The sequence below is a fragment of the Giraffa tippelskirchi genome, chromosome 3 (genome assembly GCF_054371585.1).
Source record: "Giraffa tippelskirchi isolate mGirTip1 chromosome 3, T2T-mGirTip1v1.2.pri, whole genome shotgun sequence".
Classification (NCBI taxonomy): Eukaryota; Metazoa; Chordata; class Mammalia; order Artiodactyla; family Giraffidae; genus Giraffa; species Giraffa tippelskirchi.
The window spans coordinates 100,734,687-100,761,651 of NC_137277.1; the positions used below are offsets into that span (position 1 = coordinate 100,734,687).

General features: G+C 36.9%; 1 protein-coding gene across 1 annotated transcript in view; it reads left to right on the forward strand.

Annotated features, from left to right (window-relative positions):
* Positions 1 to 7,709: 7,709 nt before the first annotated feature.
* CYTIP (cytohesin 1 interacting protein) overlaps positions 7,710 to 26,965 on the forward strand; it is a 30,923-nt gene continuing 11,667 nt past the window's right edge. The window contains exons 1-6 of the mRNA XM_081574983.1: positions 7,710 to 7,924; positions 15,886 to 15,935; positions 16,177 to 16,231; positions 20,172 to 20,274; positions 20,487 to 20,580; positions 23,667 to 23,736. Of these exons, the coding sequence (XP_081431109.1) occupies positions 7,748 to 7,924; positions 15,886 to 15,935; positions 16,177 to 16,231; positions 20,172 to 20,274; positions 20,487 to 20,580; positions 23,667 to 23,736 (549 nt within the window). The 5' untranslated portion in view covers positions 7,710 to 7,747. The remainder of the gene's footprint in view (positions 7,925 to 15,885; positions 15,936 to 16,176; positions 16,232 to 20,171; positions 20,275 to 20,486; positions 20,581 to 23,666; positions 23,737 to 26,965) is intronic.

The following is a 26,965-nucleotide window of genomic DNA, read 5'->3' on the forward strand; positions in this document are numbered from 1 at the left end:
TAAGATCATGGCATCCGGTCCCATCACTTCATGGCAAATAGATGGGGAAACAGTGGAAACAGTGGCTGATTTTATTTTTCTGGGCTCCAAAATCACTGCAGATGGTGACTGCAGCCATGAAATTAAAAGACGCTTACTCCTTGGAAGGAAAGTTATGACCAACCTAGACAGCATATTAAAAAGCAGAGACATTACTTTGCCAACCAACGTTCGTCTAGTCAAGGCTATGGTTCTTCCAGTGGTCATGTGTGGATGTGAGAGTAGGACTATCAAGAAAGCTGAGCGTCAAAGAATTGATGCTTTTGAACTGTGGTGTTGGAGAAGACTCTTTGGAGTCCCTTGGACTGCAAGAAGATCCAACCAGTCCATCCTAAAGGAGATCAGTCTTGGGTGCTCATTGGAAGGACAGATGTTGAAGCTGAAACTCCAATACTTTGGCCACCTCATGCGAAGAGCTGACTCATTTGAAAGACCCTGATGCTGGGAAAGATTGAGGGCAGGAGGAGAAGGGGATGACGGTAGATGAGATGGTTAGATGGCGTCACCGACACAATGGACATGGGTTTGGGTGGACTCTGGGAGTTGGTGATGGACAGGGAGGCCTGGTGTGCTGCGGTTCATGGGGTCGCAAAGTGTCAGACAGGACTGAGTGACTGAACTGAACTGAACTGAAACTGAAAATGTTGTTAGTTGAAATACATTGATACATCTAACCTACCGAACAGCATAGCTGAGCCCAGCTGAATTTAAATATTCTCAGAAAAATTTATTCGCCTATAGTTGGGCAAAATCATTTAATATAAAGTCTATAAACTGATGAATATTTCGTGTAATTTGTGGACTACTATACTGAAAGTGAGAAATAGGATGGTTGTAGGTGTATTGATTGTTTATCCTCATGATGACATGGCTGACTGGGAGCCGTGGGTTGTTGCCTCACCCAGCATCACAAGTATTATTTTCTATGTCACTAGCCTGAAAATCAAAATTCGTAATTCAAAGTATCAGTCAGTTCAGACGCTCAGTCGTGTCTGACTATTTGTGACCCCGTGGACTGCAGCACATCAGGCCTCCCTGTCCATCACCAGCTCCCAGAGATTACTCAAACTAATGTCCATTGAGTCAGTGATGCCATCCAACCATCTCATCCTCTGTTGTCCCCTTCTCCACCTGCTTTCAATCTTTCCCAGCATCAGGGTCTTTTCCATTGAGTCAGTTCTTCACATTCTTCACAAAATCAGATGACCAAAGTATTGGAGTTTCAGCTTCAGTATCAGTTCTTCCAGTGAATATTCAGGACTGATTTCCTTTAGGATGGACCGATTGGATCTTCTTGCAGTCCAAGGGGCTCTCAAGAGTCTTGGTTTCTTTTGAATGCCACTTTCACATTAATGTAAAGTTGAAAAATTCTAAGTCAGACCATTTTAAATGGGGAATCATCCATATTATGTAATCTTTTTTATGTTTATACATGTCACTGTATGTGGCTCAGTGTTAAAAGAATGTGCCTGCAACACAGGAGACACAGGAGAAGAGGGTGTGATCCTTGGGTTGGAAAGATCCCCTGGAGGAGGAAATGGCAACCCACTTCAGATTCTTGCAAGGAGGATCCCATGGACAGAGGAGCCTGATAGGCTACAGTCCATGGGGTAGCAAAGAGTTGGATATGACTAAGAAAAAAGAATAAATGGGATCATATTGTGCCCATTGTTCTCCTTTTCCCCTACTTCATTTGTCTTAAAAATGTTTTTGCACATAATTGTCTATACTTTTCAATGAGTGCTGAGTATTCCACTGAATTAAATTATCACAAGTTATTAGCTATTTCTCAACTGATATTCATTTAAAACATCAATTTTTCACAATTACAAACAATGTCACAAGAAACATACTTGTTTTCTGCACATGTAAGAGTACTTTTGTAGAATAAATTCTTAAAAGTAGAATTCTTGGAATGCTTGTTAAAATTTTGACACTGTTGAATTGTGTGCCTGCAGTTGAATTGTGTGCCTGTGTGCTTCAGTTGTGTTTGACTCTTTGACACCCTTGGATTGAAGGCCTCCAGGCTCCTCTGTCCATGGGATTATCCAGGCAAGAATACTGGAGACGGTTGCCATGCCCTTCTCCAGGGGATCTTGCCAACCCAGGGATTGAACCTGGTCTCCTGCCTTGGCAGGCGGGTTCTTTGGCACTAGTGTCATTTGGGAAACCCACTGTCAAATTACTCCAGTAATAAATTTTATTGATTTATATTCCTACAAAGTTCTAAGAGCCCATTTGCTTGTAACTTCACCAGTATGGGGTATCACCAGTTTTAATTTTTTGGTGGGCAACAGTTAGTGTCTAACTGTTGTTTCAAGTTTTACTTTCCTGATTACTTGTATGTTTGAACATCCTTTAATAAGTATATTGATGATTTGAGCTTTCTCTGTAAGTTATCTCTTCAGAGTCTTTATTCATTTAAAAATACTTTCCTTCAAAGAATAATTTAAATATTCCTTATGTATTATGGCCTTTAACCAATTATGTATCACAAATAATTTCTTGTTGTCATTTAGCTTTACCCTAGGTGTATTGTAGCTCCACTGAACAGAAGTTTTGAACATTTATGTTACTAGTGCTCTATGAACTTTCTAATCTACTCTTACTGAAATACTATATATTTTTCTGCTATTATTTTGAATATTTATAGTTATTTTTAGGAACTTTCTTGGCTGTCCAGTGGTTAAGAGTTAGCCTTCCAATGCAGAAGGTGTGGATTCGATCCCTGATTGGGAAGTTAAGATCCCACATGCCTCATGGCCAAAAATGCAAAACCTAAAATGAAGTAATATTGTAACAAATTCAATAAAGACTAAAAAATGTCTACATCAAAGAAATTATTTTTACATTTAGCTCCTTAAGTCATCTGGAATCATTTTTATAACTTAATAAAAGACTATAACTTAATTGTTTCCATACAGGTACCAATCCCATTTATTGGAAAGGCTATTCTTTTCCTAATGAATTCAAATAGGTTAATGATATAATAAATTTATGAATATGCATGGATATGTTTGGGGATTTTCTATTCATTGACAATTTTTGATTTGTCAGTATTCTTTTCATTTACCTAGCCTATTTGACCACACAGTCTTAACTCTTTTAACGTTTTCTATACCCAAGTAGGGTAATCAATGTTCACCTTACCATTATCCCCTACCATTATTTTCAAATTCATCTTAGTTAGTCTTGTACACTTTCTCTTTCAGATGGGTGTAAGAATATGTGTCAGATTTTATAAACAAGCAAGCAAACAAAACCTATGTAGATTTTGAATTCAGTACAGTGAATATTTTAGAAAATTCGAAGATAATAGACATATTTACAAGAAGGACTTTCTCATATGGGAACATGGTATTTTTTTCCCTTACTCTGGACTTGAAAATGTTCTTCATAAAATGTTAAAAATGCATGCTAAGTTCATTCCTGTTTTATGAAATTTTGGCTGTTTTGTTAGTGTTTCTTTCCTCTGTTATTACAAGTTCATATCATCCCCTGCTGCTATATGAGAAATTTATTTCTCTTTATATACCCTTTGAATCTCACATTTAGGAAAATTATCTAAGTCTGTTCTTCAGTGGATTGTCTTGGATAGTCTAGTTATGCAGCTATGTCACAAACAAATCTTATGGTTTAGTTTCTTTCTTTACAAATTCTATACCTCCTATTTGTGACATGAAGTACAGCAGTGATCATTGGTAAGGGTTATTGTCATCTCTTCTTTTCTTCTCACTGTATTAGAAATACATTTCAACACTGAAAATGTTATTTGGTGGGTGTTCCTGACAGATACTTTTCATTATGTTAAGAAAGTTTTCCTTTTATTCCTAACTTACTTAGTATTTTTCAAAGCAAAGAAATCATGCCAGTCTTGGTGTCTATTGCACTGAATTTTTTCTTTCATCCAGAGATTTAGTGATTTATGTTAATATTTTATATCCTAATGCTGAAGTATCTTTGCGTTCCTGGGACACATCCTACTGTGTTGAGAAGTATTATTTTTAATACAGTATTTGGCTCAATTTGATATTTTTATTAGGACATTTGTATCAGAATTAATAAGTGAGATTAGCTTAATTTTCTCTCTCCTTTCTTTGTTTCCTTTCTTCTTTTATGCCTTCTATATATAGTTTATGTATGTGTGCTAAGTCTCTTCAGTCATCTCTTTGCGACCCTATGAGCTATAGCTGGCCAGTCTCCTTTGTCCATGGGATTCTCAGGCAGGATCAGATTAATTAGCTTTAGAGAATGCCTCTTGTTTTATGCTCTTGGACAACTAATATAAGATTTGTATTTATCTTGAAAATTTAGTATAGCACTGGTAAAATAACCTGGATCTCACCTCAAGATTTTTTGACTAGTTTAAATAACTGTAAAAAATTCTGTCTACATCTTTCAGATCACTGTTTATAGAAAATTAGATAACTTTGGAATATGGGTTAATAGCACAAAATTTTTCTGCCAGTTTAATTTTTCTTCTTTGATGCTTTAGAACAATGTTGTTGAATTAATTTTGTTAAATATCTTCTCCTCTATCCTTTTCTTTGTATTAACAAACATTTACTGAACACCTAGAGATATAGGTGTTCATATAGAACATGAGGTGGTTAGAAGAAATTAGACAGTGTAGAAACAGACTTGTGTACAATTAGCTTTATAATCTAACTGTAAAATATTAAATCTTAAAAGAATGATCTGAAAAAAGTGATATGAGAATGAAAGCAGTCACCGTGTCCTGCCCTCTGTCGGCAGTACACAGTGTCACTGCAGACCTTGCTTCAGAGGTGTAAGACCTCCCATCCATTAAACTACTGATGTATCTTAAAAAAGTGATATGGCATTTCAGACATGAAGTTAGGTAAGAACCTGGAATTCTTTAATTTATTTTATAGACGATGAGGTACTCCTGAATTTTTCTGAGTAGGTAGATAACTTGATCTGGTTTCATTTTATTATGAAATAAAGGGGATGATGAAGGGGAAGACGGTTTCAGGGTATTATAATTATCTTAATGGCAATTCTATAGAAAATGAATTAAATAGTAGAAAATCTTTGTAAATCAAGGTTTGAAGGTTGAAATCGCATTTGTATGGATACATTAGTTTTTCCCCACATTTATCACAAAGGATACTTTTGATCAGGGTAGTTATTAAAATAAAAATTTTTAACTGTGGTGCTGGAGAAGACTCTTGAGAGTCCCTTGGACAGCAAGGAGATCAAACCAGTCAATCTTAAAGGAAATCAATCCTGAATATTCACTGGAAGGATTGATGCTGAAGCTGAAACTCCAATACTTTGGCCACCTGATGTGAAGAGCCTACTCATTGGAAAAGACCCTGATACTGGGAAAGATTGAGGGCTGGAGGAGAAGGGGCCAACAGAAGAAAAGATGCTTGGATGGCATCATAGACTCAGTAGACATGAGTTTGAGCAAACTCAGGGAGATTGTGAAGGACAGGGAAGCCTGGCATGCTGCAGTCCATGGGGTCACAAAGAATTGGATACAATTGAGAGACTGAACAACAAAGTTATTAAAATATTTACTAATTAGTGTGATACATGTCCTGATAATCAGAACAGGGAACTGATCTATTTTGATCAAAACAGACCAAGTCATAAACATATAATGAACAAGGGTGACCATACTGGTATGTACTGGCTGAATGTCAAACTTGCCCTTGACTCTGATTTTACAGTCATGGATCTCATGATCTAAAATATTCTACTTGTTAAACACATTTCATAAATTTAGTAAAAAATTTTATTTCCCAATTTCTGAATTTAATAGATTTCTCTCGAATCTATTCTTTCAATAGATTTCTATAATTTATATTTGCTTAAGATTAGTATCACACAACTTAATTGATACAATTTTAACATCTGTCTGTAAAACCTGATTGTTGGTTGGCTTAGTGTCCTTATATCAGACAAACATGTCATTTCTATTTGGTATCTTGAAATATTAAAATATTTGCCTAATTTTATAAAATTCACGGAAGACGGGTGGACTGCTGTCCTCTAGTAATAGTGTTAATTTACTTCATGTACCTTGTAGTAACCTGGAGATATTTTAAAACTCAGTCTCTCTCTCATCTCTCTCACACATACAGACACACACACACCACAAATGTCTTTATAATTGACCATATTCATTAGTTGTCAAAGTCTCTACCACTCCCTTTTGTATTACACATTTATATTATTTTATCCAACTGAACCTTGAAGGCATATGTTTGTCATCCCTGATTTAGATCTTTATAGGGCTTCTCTGGTGGCTCAGGCGGTAAAGAATCGCCTGCAATGTGGGAGACTAGGGTTTGATTCCTGGGTTAGGAAGACCCCCTGGAAAAGGGAATGGCTACCCACTCCAGTATTCTGACCTGGAAAATCCCCACGGACAGAGGAGCCTGGCAGGCTACCATCCATGGGGAAGCAAATAGTCGGGCACAACTGTGTGATTTTCATTCATTCATTCAGGTCTTTGGAGACATCATTTTGTTTGTGTCATTATCCAGTTCCAACGGTAATGAGTCATGCTGTGATAGGGTTTTAAAAATTTCTTAGGTGACTCCATCTCTTAAGCACCATTAACTCTGAAGATTTTATGATTTACATCTGGCAGATTTTGCTTGAGCTGAATTTGCTTTGACTTCCATTTTAAAGACTTTTTGACTCTTTAATATTCTACTGTTGAACTTCACAATAATTTTGAAAATGACAATTCACTTTTTGTACGATACAACTTCTCATTTTGATTTTATTTTGAATCTTCCTTCTATTTATGTCTCCTGCTCCTCCTCTGACACTAATTTTCTTAAAACTGCATTTTCCCTACTTCCACCAATAAAAGCATCAATGAAAGTGAGTAATTCATGTTGTTGCCTTTGGTGCATATGCATTGGCAGGGACCAGCTGGAAATGTTCCTGTGCCTGTTTGGTTTGCCTGTTACTTTCATGCCCTCTCCATTCCTCCCTTGGACCACTTGCTGATGTAGTAACTAAGTCTAGTCTAAGACATGGCCAACTTTGTGCTCTAACTGTGCTTCTCCTCCCATTGCTCTTTGTAGATATGATGGATAATTTTAGTGAGGATGAAGTAGTGGAAGGATAACCAGAGGAATGCTGAATGGTCACAGCCCAAGTGGCAGATATAATGTTTTTTTCATGAACATTAATGAGCTAAGATGTACTTTAGCGAAAGTACATTACAAGGACTTTGTGAGAGGACCTTATGACTGGACCCTGTAGGTCTTGCTTATACTCATGAGGAATCAGTATCCACACATCCTGACCTTTACACTACACCGGCCCATATTAAGTAGGAGAGTGGATGTCAAACTAATGGCAGAATTTGGGGAAATTTTTCTTTTTCCTTTACAAAAAAGGTAGATGGTGTTTTGAACACAACTTGCCATAGAACATGCAAGCGTAAGAGTTCTGGCTGTTTGAAGAGAAAAAAATATAAATCTATTTATTTTAATGCTAAAAACTAGCCTTCTCTCAGGGGCTTAAAGAAAAAAAGCACTGAGAAATGGGAGTGAACTGCAAGATAGTGTTTGTGTAACAAGTACTTCAAACCACAGAAGTCACATGGGCTCTTTCTGCTTTGCTACTTTTGATTACTTGTCAGAGGGTTATACTTTTAGCTTCCCCTACCCTGCAAGGCCACTCAACCATGTGCTAGCTGGAGTAATCTTTACTCACAATGTCTTTACAAAAGCTCAGGAAACAGAGCAGCAATGGCAATTTCATGGAGTACTGTGCTGGTCCAGGGCACAGCTCTTACTCCACACTCACAGGCAGTTTTACCATGGATGATGATAATAGAAGGCTTCAAATGCTGGCAGATACGGTGGCTACTTTGCCTCGGGGAAGAAAGCAGGTATGAGTGCTATTTTTTACCTTTTACAGTGTTCTTGTTCTCTTGAGAGCAGAGTGATATGTTTGTCTGACTGCATGTTAAAAATGTTATTTCAGATCCTTTGAAATTAGTGGCTCAGAGTATAGGTGAAGAAAGAGGCAAGGAGCCCAGAGAACTCACACTCTAGTCATTAAGTCTTCATTTAAGATTTAAAACCATAAGAAAACATTTTTAAGGCAAAACCTGAAATAAGATTATTTTCTCACTACAAGAGGTATTCTGATAAAATAAAAATCATTAAGCATATCAACTTGAAGATGGTGTGTATTGTAGACACAACCAGTTTTAGAATTATTATTCCTTTTTCCTGTATGTCTCCCATTGAGTCCTTCCCTCCCAGCCTCTCTCCCAGTCTTTAATAGTCATGTCAGTTCATAATCCAGGGAGAATACATAATTTTTTAGTGCAAGTTTTATTGACAAAACTATCTTTAGTTCTGGGCACTGGCATGTACCTCACATTATTGGGAATTAAGACTTTATTGGATAAATGAGTGCAAGATCTGCCACTTAGTAGCTGTGGAATCTTGAGTAAGTCATTTTCTTCTCTAAGATTCAGTTTGCTTTTTTCTGAAATGAAGATAATAATAGAACCATCCTGCGGGGCTCTTCTGTCTTGTAAGTGAAGAAATGCACAGTGTTTAACAGAATGACTGATATGTAGTATGTGCTCAATAACTGAGTAATTCTGTTATTATTTTAATTTTGATTGCAAAGTATTTCCCTAGAGAGGAAAACTCATTTGGGAAAATCCATGTCCAGCTGGATTTATTGTGAGTTTTTTCAATTTCCAACTTGTAAAAAAGAATTAAACCAAAAAATCTCTTCAGAGTTCAGTTAGTTAGCTTGCTATAATGCCCCATGTACACATCTGAATACAAAAATATTTAGAATTGTTTTAAAACATGAGTTTTTGCCCTTAAATCTTGCATGCACATTGTATGTTCCTCTTAAGCCTTCTAATTTCAGGATTACAGAGTTATAGCATAGTAGAAGAGTCATGATCTTTTCTCAGTGATGCACATAGCTGATTCTTTGGTATTTTTCAAAAGAGATAAGGGAATAACTTGTTCTGGTTTGGATGATTGATCTTTTTCAATTCCAAAGTGCCTTTATGACATTAAGTTTAGTAAAAAACATTCCTATTGAGTTACTGTCTGAAAATAAAGCCCCTGTGGGAAGTACCAAAACCTTTATTCACTTTTCAGGTGTACAGCAGTGTAGGGTGTATAAAGATGAGAAGGACAATTTCCTGGCCTTATAGGGTTTCCGACTGAGTAAACAGAACAAGTAGGTGTTATACAATATAAAGTAACATACATGCTCTAACCCAAGTACATGTCTTTGAATACAACCTTCAAGGATAGATATACTAGATATTGAAGGGTATTCCAGAGCAAAGGAATAATTAAAATGCTGAGGTAGAGATCTTGGGGTCCTTAGGGCAGTTTAAGTAACAGTACATTACTAAAGGAGATCAGTCCTGGGTGTTCATTGCAAGGACTGATGTTGAAGCTGAAACTCCAATACTTTGGCCACCTCATGCAAAGAGTTGACTCATTGGAAAAGACCCTAATGCTGGGAAGGATTGGGGGCAGGAGGAGAAGGGGATGACAGATGATGAGATGGTTGGATAGCATCACCGACTCGATGGACATGGGTTTGGGTAAACTCCGGGAGTTGGTGATGGACAGGGAGGCCTGGCGTGCTGCGATTCATGGGGTCGCAAAGAGTTGGACACGACTGAGCGACTGAACTGAAATGAACTGAACATTACTGTGTTAGGTGGACCGGATGAGTGTCTGTGTGGGAGAGGAGGGGAGACCTCAGAGCTGGGCTGCTTTTCATAAGACTTGGACACTTCCCCCGAGGAAGTAGTAATCTGACCAGCACACAGGGAACCAACTGAGGATGACTGAATACAAGGTTTTAGGAACCTTACTCTGGAAACTTGCTTGTTGGTAAGTGGGGAGAGACTAGTGGTGAGGGAGCAATTTTTGCAGTAGTTGGAGAAAGAGGAACTGAAGGAATGGAGAAGAGACACAAAGACTTGGCTGTGAAAAGCAGTGAAGAAAAGGGAGCCACATTTGGTTTCAAGCCTGAGTGAAGAAAGCATGAACTGAAAAGAAGCAATCAGGGAGGCGATGGGAAAAGATGAGAACAATTTAGGTATATGAGATACAGATGTGTGTGTGTACATAATCTGTGTATCTATGTACACATACACACACACTTCCACACCAATTATTTTACTTATATTTTCCCATCTTTTGTAGGTCCTTTCTTCTCCCTTTCCTCATGTTCTTTCCCGTGGTGAGACTCCTCCTATTCAAACGGCTTTTTGTTACTGTTGTGAAATTTACTTAAGGAAAATAAAAAGCAAAACAAAACATTTGTATATGATATATTTGCTTCTGTACAATTATCATCAATGAGACCTGATGCAAGTTTATTCCAACCGTTCAGAATTTTCCAAATGGATGTTCATTTCCTTTAACTGGTCTTTAGAGAATAACTATTCATTTGGCACTGACTGAATTGCAGGCAACGAGATCCCTGCGAAGCAATCCCACAAGCAGGTGTTTTCTGCCCATTGTTATTTTCAACCCTTTCAGTGCTGACGTCAACAACTCATACTTCTTGTTATCGTTGGCTTTGGTTTCTGCAAAGCTGTATCTGGTTAGCCCGTAGTTTCAGATTAATCTTCAGAATCATTTGGGTGTTTGCACTCAACATTATTTAAAAATAGATTTCTCTGTGTTTATATTATCTCAATACCTGTATTTGTAGGAGGTGACATACTCCCAGTGAAGTCTCCTACTTTTGAACACAGTTTTAGGAAAAAAAATCCCTGCAATGGAAAATGCTGTAGGAAGGAGATGGTATGAAGTAAGGCTATCTTGATGAATGTTGTGATACTAAAAGAGTAGCCATAGGCCTTACACCCATTTTCCCAAGGGCAGTAGGTCACCCTTGGAAAGCAGTTTTCCCTGAATGCTATAGTGAAAAACTGACAAACAGAGAGAAAGACTGAATATGCATTCGTGGAACCACAAACTGTTTCTCTTTGTTTGGTTTTCGTTGGTTATCAAATTATTACTAAATAGACAACTTCTGGAGGGGTGATCTCAGTTATAAGTCAGATACAGAATATTGTGCTGACTTTGTATGTATTTCTGAGATGGGTTCTGCCCTTCAGGAGCTTTTATTTTATTTCTGGCCACACACTCATCTGTCACCAAAATTCCTAAGTATTCTTGATGACAACAAGATATTTTGATCATTTAATGAATACTTTTAGTAGAAAACTGTTAATTTCATTACAAAAGAATTTGATAAGTATTCTCTAATCCATATTGTGGTGCACTTAGAGAGTATATCCAAAAATTTTTCTTGAAAGAGATTCGTGAGCCCACAATAAAATTTTCTTGAGAAGCTACAACATTGTATGGTATTTACATTCCTTAAGAGCACTTATAGTTAAGAAATTGAGTTCAGCTCCATTATTTTGTTAATCATAAAATATTTTTGTGGAGCCATGTTATTCTAAGCCTCCTGACTCAAAAAGGGGAAAAAACCTGTATTCATGGAAGAATTGGGAGAATGAGGTATGGTACTGGAAAGGGAGCAGAACACATAATTTGTGGACTTTTGAAACAAACAACAAAAACAAAAATATCTCATCTGTGAATAGGTATCTGCCCCTTCCCCCCTCATGACACTTTCAGGAAATGGGTACACAGTGGAGAGAGGAAGTAGCAGGCTGTTACTTAGCAGCATAAGTGGCTACAGTATGAAACTACAAGCTCCTCTATAGGGCTGACTATCTGCCTCTGCTACAGATTATTCCTATTTTTTGCAAACTGACAGTTGAAATATTTGGTCTTTGTTTCCCACTAAAGAGGGACATTGTGAATCATCTCATAGCAGCAAAAATTATGTTACATTTTTTGGTAAGCTTTTAAATCACCTGACTAAAAACATAAGAGTTGGGATCCTCAGCCCAAATCCCAGGCATCTTTATATTAGAAGCTGAAAAAAAGTGAAAGTGTTAGTTGCTCAGTCATGTCCAACTCTTTGTGACCCCATGGACTATAGCCCACCAGGCTCCTCTGTCCATGGAATTCTCCAGGCAAGAATACTGGAGTGGGTAGCCATTCCCTTCTCCAGAGGATCTTCCCAACCCAGGGATCAGAGGCCAGCAAGGGGTTAAGGAGCTTTGTCTTCTCAGGAGACATAATTGAATGTGTAGTTTGCAGCCCTGCAAAACTGCTAAACCTAGATTTCTCATATTAGATAATGTGTAATAAAAGACAGCTGTTGCCAGCATATGTTGTTCATTGCATACCAGTTCCTCATTCAAGAGTTTTGGTGTCATCCCTCCAGCCCCGAGAAGAGACTCAGGTTGGGTGGGCGGTCTAGGGAGCAGAGACTCCACTGGTCAGATTCTAGAAGGCTGCTCACTCCAGGGAGAGGGCTGCAGGCAAAACTTGTTCTAAAAGTGTAAGATCTTTGATAAGACTTCAGACATACTTCTTTTCACTCAGACAGATAGTTTGGTTGAACCCTAAGAACATTCCTTTGGTTGAACTCTAAATACATTCCACATCTCCTGAGTCTGACAGTTCAGATCAAAAACAAGTAGATACTGTGTCTGGATGTGGCTTGTGTCAGAGAATTTGATGGTGCCTCATTTATTTAAATTGTTTTTTTAATTTTAATGTTAGGTGCCTATGACAGGCTCATTCCTGATCCAGAGTGGAAACTAATTTATAATTTGATTTAGTCTGATTTTTTTCTTTTTCTCACTGAACCTGAGTCAGTCCACAAGAACTGAGTTTCTGCTCTGCATCTCATGTTGTGCTAAGTAGAAATTTCCATTTTAATCTAGTCAATTAGCTAGAGTAGAAAGGTTAGCCCGAGAGAGGTGGGAAAATTTCCTTTTCTACAGAGGTCTTGGATTTGTCTTGTGGACTTAATTTTGTATCTGAATCTATCTAGAATGATTTTTTTGATTTAGAAGGCAGGTTAATGGAGGATGAGATGAAATCTTGAGATTCTCATCAATGCTTTGATTATTTGCTTAGCAAAGGTGTATTTAAAATTGATGAGGCAAAAGTCTCAAAACTTTAAGAATTCATTAATTCCTGCTAAATGAATGAAAATGAACTATTCATTCATTTAGCAGTTGTGTATTTAATGTTAGGTGCCTATGACAGGCTCATTGCTGATCCAGAGTGGAAACTAATTCATAATTTGATTTAGTCAGATTTTTTTCTTTGTGTCACTGATGACCCAAGTCAGTTCATAAGAGCTGAGTATCTGCTCTGCATCTCATATTGTTCTAGGCAGATATTTCCATTTTAATCAGGTCAATTAGCTAGAGTTTGACTGACTTTGTTTTCTATTAGTCCTTTTGCTATGGTTCTTGCTGTTTTAGAATTCAGGTTTTTTTTTAATCCTTGTTTGTTTTCTTCCATTTAAAATTTTATTTTATATTTTTAAAAGTCTACCCTTGAGCTTTTCCTATGAATATTTAATTTAATGGACAGAGTTGAAGACTCTTTTATAAAACTTTGGATCTCCCACTACCATTTACTTGCTTGTATTGTTATCTAGTAGTTTACTTCTGTTTTTTCTGTTTAGCAGTTTATATGGTTCCATTCTATTCCAAACCCTGTGCTAGGTGTTGGGGTAGAAATAAAATGAATACATCCCCCAAGAGGCCCAAAGCCTACAAGTAATTATGAACAGAAGTGACGTATTTAATCCCATCTGCCCTTCATATAAGTACATACATGTGCTTCCACATATATAAATACATGCATAATCTGATGAGTATTGATAGCAAGAGTAATATTTTTAAATATAAACACTGGTTATGATTTACAGATAGCATGATATGAGCTACCTAAGTACTTTACATCTGAAGTAAGGATAAAAGCCAAGCAAATGGAAATAATGAATATAAATTAAGAAAATATAAGTACAGTATAGTTGAGAGGTTGAGAATGCTTGGGCATATCAAGTTTATTGCTGTCTTCCACAAGAAGTCAGCCCACTGCATAGCTGAATGGTCTCCACCCTTGTTAATGGTACTTATCAGGACAAAATCAGGCTGAAACAAACCATACAAACTATAAATAGGCCTTCCACAATTAGTCCTTATAAATTAAAAATAGATTGTTGTTCACTTGCTAAGTTGTGTCTGATTCTTTGTGACCCCATGGATGGCAGCATGCCAGGCTTCCCTGTCCTTCACTATCTCCTGGAGTTTGCTCTGATTCATGTCCATTGAGTCACTGTTGCTATCTAACTGTATCATCCTCTGCTGCCCTCTTTTCCTTTTGCCTTCAATCTTTCCCACCATTAGGGTTTTTTCTAAGCAAATATAGAGAAGTGTTTTTTTTTTTTTCAGTTCTGAGCCTTCTGGTTGTAGTCTTCAAAATGATATAAATGATTTGCTGTCCAGAACTAATAAAAGAGGAAGGCATAATAAATTTATTATTATTATAGGAAGACGTCAGTTTTTCATTGGGTTAACAATACTGACCAGTGGCCAAATTCTGAACACTGAACCATTCAAGAAAATTTGTGAGAATGCTGGCATTTTGTACTTGGTAATTCAAATTCCATACAGTGATGTAGGTTCTCTAACAAATGCGTTAATGAAGATTTCATTTGTGCATTAATTTCTTTTGCATACTTTTCTCCTTTTGGCTGTTATCGTCTATTTTTCTTTTATTTGTTTGAACTTCTGCATTATCTCCTGATATTTTCTGTAGTCACTGATATATAAGAAGCATAATAGGTTGCCACTTAAATAAACACCTTGGACTAACTAGTAGCATGAACTTCTGTTTTGGAACCCTGGACCAACACTTGAGAAAGAGCTGATTAACATTTGTTAATGCCTAAGCAAAGAAACAACACAAAACACACAAACCTCACTATAATTACCTTAAAAAAAAGATGACACCTTTCATCAACTTTTCCTTTATTTATAATGATAGACTGTATCCTGGAAACTTATCTTTAAATGATCTCTTCCCAAAACATTCAGAGGAGTAAAGTGGAAGTGTTAGTTGCTCAGTCCTGTCTGACTCTTTGCAACACCATGGACTATATCCTGCCAGGCTCATCTGTCCATGGGATTCTCCAGGCAAGAATACCAGAGTGGGTAGACATTCTCATCTCCAGGGGATCTTCCTGACCCAGGGATCAAACCCGGGTCTCCCACATTGTAGGCAGATTCTTTACTGTCTGAGCCACCAGGGAAGCAAAAGGTGATGTCATTTACAACATTTATACCATTCTGAAGTTCCTTTCCTTTCTTGGCTAGAAATCTCACTGTACTCTTTAAAACGATTGCAAAAATAAATCATAAAAATAATTGAGGTTTTGAATCCCTTGTTTTACCCAAATTATGCTTCTAGGTATTAGATGATTTTATCCTTCTGAAAACAGTAACATATTGAACTATTACAATAAACAGTCATTTCATCAGCATCTCCCCAAACTATCAACTATTTGGGTTTTATATGCCATTCGATGGGTGTTATTTTTTCTTTGGATTTCAGTGTGATTACAAACTGCTGTGGTTAAACTTTCAGAGGCTATTTTAGATAGAGATTAGATATGAAGTTCTTTTTGGAAGCTTTGGAATTTTGCCACATGACATTAACTCTTTTGCCATAGGGTGTTATTATCGAAGCCTCTTTTAATCTTTCAAATGGAATACCTGAATGGTTCCTTTCCCAGGTTTCCTTTGCTATCACTAGAGAATGGAAATTACTGCCTTTCTGTAACAATTTCCCAGGAGTGGGGCCAAAGAAGGCAATAAAGAAGAGTCCTTTGTGATTTAGAACATTTTACAGATGTGTCTTAAGGATCTTTCAATAACTGTGTACCTGTATTTTTCAGCTTGCTCTGACAAGATCAAGTTCTGTAGGTGACTTTTCCTGGTCTCAAAGGTAAAGAATTTCATTTATTTTTTGGTGTCTCACCAAGATGTTTAGGAATACAGCTTCCAGGCTGTTGATATCTCATATACACACACACACACACACACACACACACACACACACACAGAGTCATACATAATACAGTTTATACAAACATCAGCTATTTTTTATTGACAGTTGCTTTTAATGATAGATATGTGCCAAATGTGATACTTTGATCTTCATTCCTAGCTTTTTGTTTCTTTTACAGAAAGCTTATTACTGTGGAAAAACAAGATAATGGAACATTTGGATTTGAAATTCAGGTGGGCAATTTTCAAATTTTCCAGACTTTTAATTAAGAAAGTGGCAGTGGCAATGTCATGATATTTACAAAGAAAGAATGAAGTCGAGCTTAGGGATTGATAGAGACTGTGACTTGTGCTCAATGTGTGGCTGTTTTTGGTATTTTTTCGGTGTGTTGGGTACCATCAAGGAAAGAAAACATTCAAGCAGATAAAATAATCACCCTGAGATTTACCCAATTTCTTGTTTCTCTTTACTTTATTCTTCTTGTTGGTCTGAGACTGATCAGAAATTCTTGCTATCAGTCAGCTCACAAATAAGAGAATGACATACTCTTTTTAAGTGAATCTTATATATTTGCATTAGTTATGGGTTTTGTGTAATAATTTCTTATACTGTGCATCAGATTTTGTCTACACTTCAGTATTAAGAAATACTTGAAAGAAATATATTTGTGTATATGGACTGCATCTATTCATTTATAGTTACTATTACATTTGAAAATACTAATGTTTTCATATTGGACTTTATGAGAAGTTTGTACTCTTTTCCTTAGTGATAACATTTTATAACTATTATTTGAAAATACTTAAGAATATTTGGCTCTATGCGTGTGTTGCCTCATGCTGTAGGAAATTTTAAGTCTTTATCGATTTCTATTTAATAGCCTAAGAATTTAATTTCTTATTTGCTGTCTGCTTTTTCATGGCTATATTTGTAAATATGATGTATTAGGTCAAAGGCTTGTCTAATTAAGCGCAACAGAAGTAGTTTAAGTATTATTGTGTTCTTTTTCCATTACACCTTTGCATTTCTTTTAGAAGCATTCTGCATAATCATATCCTCATACCAAACATCAGTTTTTATATCTTAACTTTGGTGCTGGCTTCAGAAAACCTTGATGACTAATTATCAGTGCAACAATTGGAAACTCAATGTGTTTTAAGATTAGCAACAGGAAGCTGCTCTGTAACACACCGTTTTAAGAATAAAGAAACAAAATGGAACTTTAGCTGCAATGAGCAGGGAGAAGCCTCTCAAAGAAAAGAAGAGACCTTCTCCTTTCTGAATTCTACTTTTGAATTTGGTGAAATCACTTAATTCTTCCACTGGGCTTTCGAAGCCTAGTACTCTCTCTTATTCCTCATTCGCATGAAACACTCCCTATTCTGTATTTTAGAGACACTGTGCTTTTTGTGACCACTTCTTTTCAAATGAGAATTATGCCCAAGGATGTGCAGTGATTGCTACTGAAAGCAGGAGCAAAGACTACTCATTTATCCTTACTTAATGTGACCAAGGAGAATCTCTTCTCCTCTTTCTATAGACATATTACTGCTTCCCCCATATTTCTTCTTCATACCATAAACACTACATGGAGCAAGAATCAAAACTGTCATTAGTAGACAGCAGGTTATAGTGGCCTGAACCTCTGTGGATTCACATGAATGATGGCTTCACCTCTGGACTGTAGCATGTTATTTTAGTGATGCAAGGGTCCACTCCTCTGCAAATTCCCTTTGGGTGTATGCTTTCCATTACCAGCTCTATGCATTACCTATTACCTAGTACTCACAAGGTTTATAGTGATTGTCAAATAGGGGGCATGCCCTGGGAACATTTTAAAGGCCAAGTAGAACCTCATATACCCTTATTGTGCCTCCATTCGTTAACACGTATTTGGGTCCTGGTCCGTGGGGCACAGGGCATGCTGGGAGAGAACAAGTCCACCTCCTCTAGTTTCCATGGATGTTAGTGTTTTGTTGATATGGAGAGTAATGTAGCAAGACCAGAACACAGACCTTAGATTCATTTACAACTGAATTTGTGTTCTTTCAGTGCTACTTTAGTAGGTTCTTAGGCATTTCAAATGAGATAACATATGTGAAGTACTTAGTAATGTGCCTGGTTCCAGTAGAAGGTCAGCAAATGACAAGTGTTAGAATGAAGGCTACTGGGCATGAGAAAGTAGTGTACTTTTGTGTTTCTGGGAGATGACTGAGCAAAAGAAAAATATCCAACTGATTATTTCTTTCCAAAGCTTTGGGACCTCTGCCTATCTCTAACCCATACATTTTACACCTGTGGCAAACGTACACGCAAGTGCATGCTACATCAATTAACGTTTCCCCTTCACTGTACTTACTTTGCTTCCTGGACATGGAGCATAAATTCTCACTGCTAATGAGAATCATTATAACAGCGGGTTCCCAAAGGAGGGTCTCTTATAGCTTTGGTCCATGTGTTGCATGAACCAGACCATGCTTCATTTCTGGAAGGGCCTGGGCAGTGGCAAGAAGATTCCCTGGCAAAAAAACAATCTGTTAATGGAATTTCTGATATTGATGGAAAGTAAATTCAGTTCAGTTCAGTTCAGTTCAGTTGCCCAGTCATGTCCAACTCTTTGAGACTCCATAGACTGCAGCATGCCAGGCTTCCCTGTCCATCACCAGTTTCTGGAGCTTGCTCAAACTCATGTCCATCGAGTCAGTGAAGCCATCCAACCATCTCATCCTCTGTTGTCCCCTTCTTCTCCTGCCTTCAATCTTTCCTAGCATCAAGGTCTTGAAAGTAGATCACATGATCTCTAAAAGTCTCATCTGCCTTTAAGATATGAGGATTCTAAATGCCTTTCAGAGTGAACATAAATCCCTTCAAGGTTAACAAAGTCAAGTTTCTAGAAGTTTCTTGCATTGACTGACTTCTGGTTCTGCTGGTTCTGGAAACTGTATGTCTAAAATATAAATGAATGGACGTCGGACATTAGTTTTTCCACAAGGAAGCAGTACTGGAATGTGGTTTAATTTCAGGAAACAGATATTAGGAAGACTTACTCAACTCAGAATGCTGATTTTGATTCTAAATGAAACTAGACCTCATAACTTAAATATGTGAAAAAGAAGAATATAGATCACTGGGTCATTTATTCATCAAACACCGGTGCTGTGTTTTTGGTACAAATTGAAAGGAAAAACAAAACCAAGTTGCTTTTGCCAAATTGAGGCAAGAGGCGAAGCGTAACTTTTTCTTTTTTAGTTGAGTGGTTAATGAACTGGTGAGTATTCAGGGCAGGTGTACCAAGGAGCATTCAGGAATGAAGATAATTGAGCCAATTATAATACTTTCGAATTAATGAAGGGCAGATTGTCATTATTTGCAGAACTCTGATTTAAAATAATTATTGTTGGCATATCTCCCTTGCTGGATGTGTAATGATTCATACACTCCTGTAATGAGTACTTTAGCTTGGGAGAACCACATAGAGATTTTTCTCTCTGCTCTTGGCTACTGTTGTTTTCTCCTACTGGGGAAAGAGAAATGGAATTTTTCTTGTTAGATACGCAATAGCATCAGGTGGTCTCTTAGGCATGAAAGTCTTAAATCTTAAACCAGTCTTACACTACTTTCTTTCTTAAGCCAGATATGTTTTCTTTTAACATTTATTTATTTATTTTGGGTTGTGCTGGTTCTTTGTTGCTTTTCTCTAGTTGTGGTGAGTGGGGACTACTCTCTAGTCGCAGTGAGTGGGCTTCTCATTTCAGTGGCTTCTCTTTTTACAAAGCACAGGCTCTAGAGCATGTAGGCTTCAGTAGCTGTGACTCGCAGGCTCTAGAGCACAGGCTCAGTAGTTGTGGCACACGGGCTTAGTTGCCCCCTGGCATGTGGGATAATACTGGACCAGGGATCCAACTTGTGTCTCCTACATTGGCAGGCAGGTTCTTTACCACTGAGCCACCAGGGAAGCCCCAGATGTGTTTTTTTATGAATGGAGTCAGCTACAGAATGTGTGGGAGAAGTGTCAGATTGGTCCTTAGATTCAGTTTATACTCAGAGAAGCTTCCCAAATTGTTCTTTGTACTGATGTATCCTGTTATATAAGGTAATTGAGACTGCTTAATTTTTTTGACAAATAGATTTTGAGTTTTTTAATAGTAATTATGTATCTTTCTCATTTTACAGACTTACAGGCTCTCAAACCAGAACACCTGCTCCACAGATATATGCACCCTGATCTGCAAAATCCAGGAGGACAGCCCAGCACACTGCGCTGGCCTGCAAGCCGGTGAGTCAGAACTATGCTTATGTTTGGAATTATTTAAATAGCAAGAAAAAATTTTTTTTGATGATGAAGGTCAGGATGTGATTGTTGCTTTGAATTTCCTCAGCTCCTTTATGTTGCCAAGGTTTGGGGCTTGTGTGTTTTGTTTCATTTGTGGGTCAGGAAAGATTATTTAACCAACCATTTTAACACTTGTTTTTCTTGGCATCTCCCAGGTGATGTCCTTGCAAACATAAATGGTGTGAGCACAGAAGGCTTTACCCACAAACAAGTTGTTGACCTGATCAGATCGTCAGGAAACCTATTAACGTAACTATCTGGCTGCTTCCTGTGGGGCTTAAAAAATTGTTATGGTCTCTCATAATGCCTGTTGAGTGAATGAATAGGCGTTTTGTTCAGGATCACAAGAAGGGAGGCAGCTCATCATAGCTTGGGGATTGGGTACAGACGTTTCTATCAGTTCCTTTTGTTTCTCAAGGTTTCCTCAAACTTGAACATGTTGTCAACATCTGAAGTCAGAGGGCATCAGTAGCCCAAACATCTGAGTGGGAAGGATAGCATTTTTAAAATTTTATTTTTGATTCAAATTCAATTAACCTGGCCACATTCTGGTGACTTAGCAGTAGCAGCACATTCTCTTTAGACAGAGAGGAATGGATCCAGTTTCCATGGTTGACATAATCCTGGGGTTAGAGCAAATGAAAGTTCAGAAGGGCTGAGCTTTTTCTTCTTATACCACCAGCCAGTTGTTTTTCTCTCCTAGTATTCTGTCTGAAAGAACAGTCTGCTCAGTCCTCCTGCCCTGCAACACATACACTGACACCTGCTGCTGCTGCTAAGTCGCTTCAGTCGTGTCTGACTCTGTGTGACTCCATAGACGGCAGCCCACCAGGCTCCCCCGTCCCTGGGATTCTCCAGGCAAGAACACTGGAGTGGGTTGCCATTTCCTTCTCCAGTGCATGAGAGTGAAAAGTGAAAGTGAAGTCGCTCAGTAGTGTCCGACTCCCAGCAACCCCACTGGACTGCAGCCTACCAGGCTCCTCCGTCCGTGGGATTTTCCAGGCAAGAGAACTGGAGTGGGGTGCCATTGCCTTCTCCGCTGACACCTGCTGCTATTCCCAATTTACCAATGGGATGTTTGTTTCCCTAATAGAGATTCAACAGACGTTTCCACCCTTAGACCTAATAAGACAAAGGTGGAGTTCACCCATTCATTAAAATAATATTTATTGAGCAAATACTATATTTCCAGCTCTGTGATAGGCTCAGGGAGACAAAGACTCTTCTATTGCTTTATTAATTATGGAAAGAGATAGGTAAGAAAAGCCCACAAAAATAAGTAACTTTGATATTTCAGTTGTGATAACTATTATGGAGAAAGTAGAAAAAGGGATGGGATAAAACACTGAGTGAAAGGGCTGCATCTTTAGCTTAAGTGTTAAAAGTGGCCTTTTCTGAGAAGATGAATTTTGAGCTGAGAGCGAATGATGAGAAGGGATGGTTCCATGAACTCCTGGTGAGAACATTTCAGGTAAAATAGAGAGGTTTGAGTTATCAAAGTAGGTTTGGCATGTTCAAGGGATAGAGAGATAGCCAGTATAATCAATTAGTGGCTGGTGAATTAAGAAGAGCAGAGTAAGAAATGAAGACAGAGCGTTCTTCAGGAAGCAGAGCATGGGTCTCACCAGTCAGGTTTAATAGTTTAGAATTTATTCTGATTAGCTCACTTATTCTTTACAGTCATCTTGTGAAGTTAATTTTATTCCTATTTATAAACGAAGTGACTCAGGCTGAAATGAGGTTTAGTTAAAACCAACCACCTAGTAAGTGCCTGAACTGGGATCTGACCATCTGCTCTGGATGCCAGGATCCTTTCTCCAGCTATCCCACAGCTGTTCCTTGCAAGCTGCCAATAAAAAATTCCCTGGACACTCTTTTGTGATTCTAGTCTAAAACTTCAAAGGATGTTTTTTTGGGGGGTGGGGGGGTTGTGTGAGAGTAATTTTGAAAGATGACTGGTGGTGGAAGAGGACCGTGTCCAACTCTATGGTTCCTATGAGTTCAGGATAAAGGATGGGGACCACTCTAGCTCCAGAGAAACTTCAATCGATGAGGTAGGAACATGTTCAAGGGAACATGCTGGTGGTTAGAATCAGAAACCTATATTCCAAATGGGTGAAGAGGGCAGACCTCAGGTGTATACTTAAAGAGTAGTGGGTGGAGACAGGTGGAAATCCAGAGGTCAGGGAAATGAGAGACAGTTTGTACAAATACTGAAGATAGCGGCCAATCTATGCCTACAGTTCTGCCCGCAGATAGCTGTTGCTTGGGTAGGTCAGATCAACAGTAAGGTACCAAACAGATTCACATGGATCCTTCCTATCATCTGGAGTCAAGAGCCGGTAATGAGAAAGCTGATATGTTGACTTGCTATCATTTCATTTTCTTGGGTATAATGCTATTGGAAACAGCATTATACCCAATAGACTGCATTTAGTATTATTATTTTGCCAGGCCTTGACAAATTTCTTGCATCTTTGAGTTACAGCTTATTTATCAGAATGACTTTGAACCAATACTTAAAAAGATGCTTAGTTTTGTAACTCATACATCATATTTATCTGATTCAGATTGATAGTTTAGTAGTCAAAATAAAGGCTTCTAACTTGAGCCCACAACACAAATAAATCACGCAGGATAGAACAAATTTCTGTTTTTAGAAAGGCATTTGGTATAGGGAGAAAGAACACCATTAAATTGATAATTCTAGGATTAAAGTCTGTACCCTTAAAAGTTTTGAGATGTGTCATTTGAAAGTTAATATCTCATAGTAGTTCTGATTCTATTTGTTCTCGTTCTAAAATTTGGGCAATTTACAGAGGTAAAATTTTCTAGAATCTTAAGGAAGAAAAGATTTTCCCATTTCAAGAAGTAGTTTTCTGATTTCATTGTTTGAAAGTCCCTAGTTCAGGTTTTCAATTGTTGTATTCCTAATGCTTAGCGTGATGTCTAGAGTCTAGCTCATAGTAGATGCCCAATGAATATTCACCAAATCAAAGAGGTGGTTCAGCCAGCCCACACAATGCGTTCTAGTAGAGCTCAACCGTCATTGCCCTAGGGTGGCTTCTATAAAATGAGCTACAGTTTACAACTAACCCAGAGCCTTTTCTTCTAGGCACCCTCTCAAAGGGTGTATTTTTTTTTCATATTCTTCCTTTGAATGTTGTCAGGTTTGGCTTAGGTCCAGATACTTGAAGCGCCATGAGAATGGTGACATTTATGTCGCTTTTTGAGAATAGTCTGTGCTCAAAGAGGAGTACTCCATAAGGGATGGTGCTTGTTTGAGAGAATCACTCATGTTATTTCCCGCCCCCCTCCTTTTTTTCTTAAAACAGGATAGAGACTCTTAATGGAACAATGATTCTCAAAAGAACAGAGCTTGAGGCAAAGCTACATGTTTTAAAGGTAATTTAATTTAATACGGTGAGGCAAATTTTTCATCCTTGAATATGTGAGTGGAAGAATAAAGATCTATGTGAAAAATTGAGATAGCCCTTGAAGATGAAATGTTGTGATGAGTCTGAACTGCTGAATTATCAAGAGCCATACAATTACCTTTGCAGGAATATTAAATTCTACAAACCAGGGCAAATCACTTCCTTCCTTCCTCCTTCTGTGTGTCTATGGGGCTCAGAAAGGCAACAGGAAAGCACATCACCTGAAGAAGTTTTCATTAATGCACCTGTGATCTCTTTTGATTTACATTCTGTTTGGGAAAAAACAAAGAAGGAGGAGCTGTCATTTTCCCAAGTGCTGTATGTGTGTGCAGGAGGGCCTGGGATTTTTGTTTTCTGTTGTCCTTCCCTTTTGCCTCATTCTTACTACAAAAATCAAGTTCCTCTACTCCTGTGGATGTCCTTGAATCTACTTTTGCTGTCAAATACACTGTCAACTTTGGAGAAGAAACTGAAGTTTTCAGGAGATACTGCACAATGCAGGATATTCAGTGAAAATTCTCTGGGCTCTTTGAGGATCTTAAAAATCTCAGTTTCCTAAAGTGAGGAAGTTCTGGCAGACCGTGAAATCTAGGACCTCACTCATGTGCATCTTAATTACTGAGCCCAAGAGGGTAGACTTACCATATTTCTATTTTATCTTATATTCCTCCCTTCTCCCACATCTAATTTATCAACAAACCCTGTTTTCTTCTTTGTCAACATTAGTTTTATATTCTTGTCATTTTGCTTATCCCTCTGATCTTTTGAATCAATTTATAAAATTCCTTGAAAAAAATATCCTCTGTTAGATTGTGATAAGAATTGAATTGTCTTTGTAGAATAAATGAGATCAATGAACATTTTTATGATTTTCACTTTCCTTACTTCAAAACACAGAGTCTGTATCTTTCCATTCAAGTCTTTTTTGTACTTCAAAAACGTTATGTATTTTCTTCATCCAATTTATATTTATACTGATTATACATTACATATTATATAATGTATATTACATATACACTGATAGATTTATTCCTATATAATAAATATAATTTAAATTGTAGTTTTAATTGATAAACATAATTATTTCTAAATTTTTCTTGCTCTAATCAATGTGGGCTTTTAATTTTTCAACTGCCTGTTGCTATTGATATTTATATAAAGTTTTAAATCCAAGAGTCTTGATGAACTCCCTTTATTCTGGCTATATGTTTGCAGATTCCCTTGGATTTTGTATATAAACATATTATCTGCACATAATAAAAGTTTGCCCCTTTACTCCCAATTATTCAATTAGTTTATTTTTTTCTTCTCTTATAATATTGGTTAGGACCTTCAGGATATTGCAGATAGTGAGTGTTAGTTTTCAAGTTAAAAGAAGTGTCTCTAACATTTTATCATTAAAGTTTTGTAAGGAGTAATTAGCTCACCATATTATCTTTAGGTTTTTTGAACCTGTCGAAAGCTAATTAGTTTCTGAAGAAGAGAGTCTTAGTGAAAATCTTTTTTGAAAAAGTAAAACTGGCTGTTTCAGCCTTTTGTAAGAAAAAAAGGAAAGAAATGTAGAATGTAAGCTAGTAATGTTATTTAAAACATAAGTGAAAAATAGGTTTATGTTTCATAGAATAAAGTACTCTCTTGCACGACACATATTTGTGTGTTTATAAGCATTTTCTGTGCTTTGAACATTTTCTCTTAAAGTTTTAATATACATACTTTATTGTTTTTCTAACCTAGAAAATTTTCAACACCTCCACCCTTTCCCAGAACATCATGAATCTTAACATCTTTAAACATCCATTTACGACTCCATCTTCCTTATTATTGCTTACTGTAGAAAATTCTATCAATTTTTAAAATAAAAAAGACAGATTTTTATTCCTAACAGCTGGCAATAAGCAAGTTTACCAACCTGTGAACCGATGGTCTTGCCTCGTTTCTTATATTCTGCTCTTTACTTTCGGGTTTACTTTCCTTCTTGCCATAGTGTTTCTTTCAGTGAGGATGGGTGGGTCTTTACTGAAAAATATTTATTTCACTGCTGCTATTTAAAGAGTTTTATAGGTAATTGGATTATTCTAAGCTGATATTTTGTCTCCTTAGCACTTTGATTGTATTGTTCTTTCATATTTTGTTTATGAGGGATCTCCTAATTGTTTATCTTTTGTAGGTAATTTGCATTTTCTATATTTTCTTCTAAAAGTTTAAAATGTATTTTTTTAATATTGAAGTCTTTAATTCACTTAGAATTAATTTTTATGTAGTATAAGATAGGATTCCAATTTTATTTTATTTTTTCTGTTTGGAAACTCAGTTCTCCCAGTACCATTTATTTGATACAGTCTTTTCTTTTTCCCAGTGGACCTGAAATGAAACTTCTGTTTTTACACTAGTTCCATATATGAATGGATCTTACAGGCTTCTAATTCTGATCCACTGATTAATTTGTTTCTCTCAGACTCAGCTATTGTACCTTTGTAATAAAATATTGATGTCTGATTGGGCAAGATTTTTAGGTTATTCTTGACCCTTTAATTGTCTGTGCACATTTTAGAATCAGATTGTCAAATTCTATAACTAATTTTGGAGTTTTGATAGGTATCATTGTTTTATATAGATCAATTTGAGGAAACCTGATATCTGTATGCTATTGTGCTTTCTTACTGACAGACTATCTCACTAGATAATTTTAAATTATTTTTTGTATTTCAATAATATCCTATATTTTTATGCAGATAGATCTTATGCATCGTTTATTAGATTTATTCCTTTGTAAAATGATTTTTGTTCCTATGTAGTTACTTTATTAAAAATATTGTTTTTTGAGGTTTATGCATAGATGTGTGAAATAAATTTTTCTATGCTGTTATTATACTCAAACACTTTGCCAGACTATATAATTTCTAATTATCTATAGGTTTTTTGAGTTTCTCATGAAGATAGTAACTATCTGTTAAGAATGATATTCAGCTCTTATTTTGCTATATTGAGTAAGGTCTACAATACAATGGTGAATAGAAACTAAACTAGTAGGCATCCTTGCTTTGCTCTTGACCGTAAAGGGAATTCTTTTGACTCTTTCTTATCTCTAGGGATATACTTTTCATGTTAAGAAGGCTCCCTTCTATACCAAGTTTGCTAGTCATTTTTACAGTCCTTGTGTATTATCTTGTATCAGATACAGTTTTTTTTTCTGTAAG